Raw genomic sequence first — 4,264 nt, forward strand, 5'->3', positions numbered from 1 at the left:
TGTTAACCAATGTCATAAAACAGCATGTGTGTTACTGTTACATGAGAAACTATCTGTTCTGTAAGCCTTCACCTGAAGTACAATAAAATATTAAAAAAAAAAAAAGTATGAACTAATAAGGACGAAAAAGAGAAAGTTGAGAAGAGTTGTCAACAAAATCTTGAAAAAGAGAGAAGTTTGAGTTGTAACTGACTTAGCAGAGAAGTTAAAACAAAATGGAAATGTCTTGGGTGGGGGGAGGTATAGAATACTAAATATAAGTAAAGCACAACACTTTAAGAGATCAGGGTATGCTGAATGTTGTGATCAGGAACAAGCTAGAAAATAGGGAGAATGGTTAAAGACTTCACGGACAGTACATGGATTTCCTCTTCTCCCCCCTTCCCACCAACTCCTCTCTTCCCTGAATAACCAGGTAATCACTCCCTCTACTTCACACCCCTCCCTCCACCAACCATACAGATTCAAGAGACAGGAGGTTTCTTTTCGGTGGCAGTTGAATCTGAGATACACTGAACTCAGTTACACCAGACAGAGCAGAGATCAGGGGTAACTATGGAGCTGAAAATATGGGAATTACATGAAAGTGGCTCAGCCTCTTCCCATGCCCTGCCTCAAAATGCTACAGCTGGGTGTGTACCACTCCTCCAATTTCCTACCCATGCAGGATTCTTCTCTAGACAAACTCACAGCTCAGAGAAAAGATCTCCACGTACTAATATTTGGAAGTTCCTAACCAGAATGAAGAGGATGAGCCAACAAGCCCCCCAACTACACATACACCTATCCAATAAACATGGACAGAGCTTCCATTATGGTCTAACACTTTACTCTAGAACCAATCAAAGAACAAGAGTCAGACCTAGGAATATAGAAGTAAGTTAACAATAATTTTTAAAATCCAAATAGAAGAATTGGAACATAAAATTAAGAAAATCTCTCTTGAAGAAAAAAAAGGCAAAGAGAAGAAAAGTTAAGAAAATTAGAGAATAAACTCAGGAGGTCCAACATCAGATGAATAGAAGTTCTGAAAACAGAAGACATGGGAATAAATCATTAAAGAAATAATAGAAGAACATTCTTAGTTCTGAAGCACATGTGTCTTCTATTGAAAGGACCCAACTAGCACTGAGCACAATAGATTTTTCTCCAAGGCACACCATCATGAAATGTCAGAACATTAGGGATAAGGAGAACAACCTGGAAGCTTCAAAGGAAGAGGCATCTGACCCACACAGAACTTCTCAACAGTAATGCTAGAAGTTACAAGACATCAGAAAATGCTTTCAAAATTCAAATGAAAAATTATTTCAGCATAAATTCTACCCAAGTAAACTAATAATCAATTGTGAAGCTAGAATAAGGCATTTTAGACATGCAATGACTCAAAAACCGTACCTCCTGTACCCTTTTTCTTAGGAAACCACTAGAGAGGGTACCTCAGAAAAATGAGGGAGTAAACAGAGAAAGAGGAAGATAAGGGACTAAAAATATCATGGATCTAACACAAGAGAATGGTGAAGAAACATTTCATAATTACAGCTCTGCACCAGACTTAGAGAGTAACCAGTCCAAGTTAGAGCAGAAAAAAGGGAGGGATATGTGTCTGCATGTGTGTGACTGTGTGTGTGTGTTTATGTGTGTGTGTGTGTGTTTGTGTGTGTGTGTGTGTGTGTGTCTGTGTGTGGGTGAGGAAGAGGGATTGGAGAGGTGAGTACAGGAAGGTCTTCAGAGGGGTAAAAGAACTTACAAGTTATCTGATATTCTTGAGCATTAATAAAAATTGGTAGAGCTTCATAGATCTTTTGGAGTATTCAACATGTGCCAGAGACCCATAGAAAACTAGACAAAAGGGGAAAAAAAAATCTGTTACTAATTCTTGGAAATCAAAGTTTTCCCATGAAAGGTCATATAATCAAAATATGTTACTTGAGTCATCAGTGAACAATGTTTACAAAGTGATATTAATGTAAACACTGATTATTAATTTAACAAAAAATGAAAATACTATAAATGTAAAGATGTGGTGAAGGAAAGTTACAAGGAGGTTAAGGCTCTTTATAAGTTTTTGAAATCCATGTTTCAATTAATTATTCTATGATTGGTAATTATTGTATGATTGGCTGCTAACCAAAAGTTGGAAGTTCGAATTTACCAGCCACTCCCTAGAAACAATATCAGGCAGTTCTGCTCTGTCCTATAAGGTCGCTATGAGTCAGAATCAACTCTATGGCAATGGATTTTTTGTTTTGTTTTGGTTTTTGGTAATATGTGCATATATGAACTGTCCACTAGTAAAATATGTGGTTAATCAGAATATCTTAAATAATAAACTTTATATTTAGCTAATTTTCTTTATTTTTTAATTATCAGGGTGATTCTGGAGGACCTTTAGTTGCAAAGGATCTTAAAGATACCTGGTATCTCCTTGGAATTGTGAGCTGGGGCGATAACTGTGGACAAAAGAACAAACCTGGAGTCTACACAAAAGTGACTTATTACCGAAAGTGGCTTGCTTCAAAAACAGGTCTCTAATTCACTATACAAGTTAAACAAAGAGAGCTGTATGCAGGTCATACATATATAAGAATTCAAGTATTTGGTGGATGTAATACAATAAAGTGTACTACAAAAAGAGTAAATGAATGGGCCCAGCAACACTTGACACATGACATGATTTATTTTAAAAGCACTTTAATCAACCAATAACTCACAGTCAATGTGTAACGGTGCACTGGTGGTGCAGTGCTTAAGAACTCGGCTGTTAACCAAAAAGTTGGCAGTAAAAGGGGTTTTCATTTGTAAAATAATGAGTCAGTTTAGCCTGACTTGACAAGTAAGTACGGATACTCCACTGTTCATATCATGTAAGCTGGAGTATAGATAAGGAGTCATACAGATTTTACGAGGATAACCAGTGAGATTTTGAGTGTCTTTGTCAGGGGTGTCCCCTTAAGTGAGAAATTTTTTAAAAATTATTTTTTCAAAGACTTCAGGAACCCCTTACATAATTTCTTATCATTTTTCCAGAACTCTCAAATACATTTTTCCCTTATTCTTGTAGATGTTCCAAAGAGATTTTTCTACCATAAGACATAAATTTGCTACTTCTAAACTCACTTAAGGGACATTCATAAAAGAAAGTTTTATCTAGAAAACATCCAGTGATAAACCAAGCCAGAGATCTTCTAAACTTTTTCAGTTATGATGCCTCTCTCTCTTTTTTTTTTTTTTTTTTTGGTGATTTTCAACACACACATATCCCTACGCTACAATATACCCAGAGAAAGCATGACTGGTGAATGAGTGTATGATGAATTAATTAAAAATTATTATTAATTTTTTTTAGAAAAAAATTTGGGAAGGTGATGTTACTTCACGAGCAGTCCCAGAACCAGGGCACAAGAACGGTATTTTATAGATGCATTTACACGTTTAGACCATCCCACAAAAAAAAAAAAAAACATTGCCATCGAGTGGATTCCGACTCACAGTGACCTTGTAAGATAGAGTGGAACTGCCCCATAGGGTTTCCAAGGCTGTAAATCCTGACGGAAGCATACCGCCACATCTTTCCCCGCAGCGCAGCTGGTGTGTTCGAACTGCTGACCTTTCAGTTAGCAGCTGAGACCTTTAACCACAGCACCACCAGGGCTCCTTGTTTAGACCACCAGAGGTAGATTTTATACATTACTATTGTAAGGCTAAATACCTAGAAAAATTTGACTGAGGATTTACAAAAATACTAGGAGAACAAAGAGCATTGTCTTTCTCCATAGGGGAAAAAAACAACAACTTTTATTCCCTTGTCTGGCTTGTGTCAGTAGCCTGACTGTTACAGTTATGAAATACTAGTTAAAATTTTTTTTTTAAAGATACAAATTCTGAGCATCTACCATGAAGAATGCAGTGAACGAAGTGGTCAGAAAGAGCAAGTATACCTCCTAAACAAAATGAAGTCATTCAGAGAACCAGGCTCATGCATCCCATGACACAATTAAATGAAGGCTCTGTGGAAGCTGTTACTCTGCTTGACAATGCTGTATAAATGTCAGGTTTAAAGGCTGGGGTATCTTTTACACATTGTAGTCCAAATACAAGCCAAACCATTGGCATAATGGAGTACTTCAAAATACTTTTCCCCACATAGTGCTACTGAGAAGGCAAGAAAATAGTCCTAAAATAATCTAAAAGAGATTTACAATTCATTCCAAAAAAGTGATCTGTACTTTAGACTCAGAATCTTAAGATTTGGAAGAGACCG

The 4,264-nt window shown here is 36.7% G+C and overlaps 1 protein-coding gene across 1 annotated transcript in view; it reads left to right on the forward strand.

Annotated features, from left to right (window-relative positions):
* Nucleotides 1–2,764, forward strand: part of TMPRSS11A (transmembrane serine protease 11A) — a 70,843-nt gene extending 68,079 nt beyond the window's left edge. Inside the window, exon 10 of the mRNA XM_023737818.1 lies at nt 2,374–2,764. Within this exon, the coding sequence (XP_023593586.1) occupies nt 2,374–2,535 (162 nt within the window). The 3' untranslated portion in view covers nt 2,536–2,764. The remainder of the gene's footprint in view (nt 1–2,373) is intronic.
* Nucleotides 2,765–4,264: the final 1,500 nt, after the last annotated feature.

This window comes from Trichechus manatus, unplaced genomic scaffold (assembly GCF_000243295.1).
Source record: "Trichechus manatus latirostris isolate Lorelei unplaced genomic scaffold, TriManLat1.0 scaffold00108, whole genome shotgun sequence".
Lineage (NCBI taxonomy): Eukaryota > Metazoa > Chordata > Mammalia > Sirenia > Trichechidae > Trichechus > Trichechus manatus.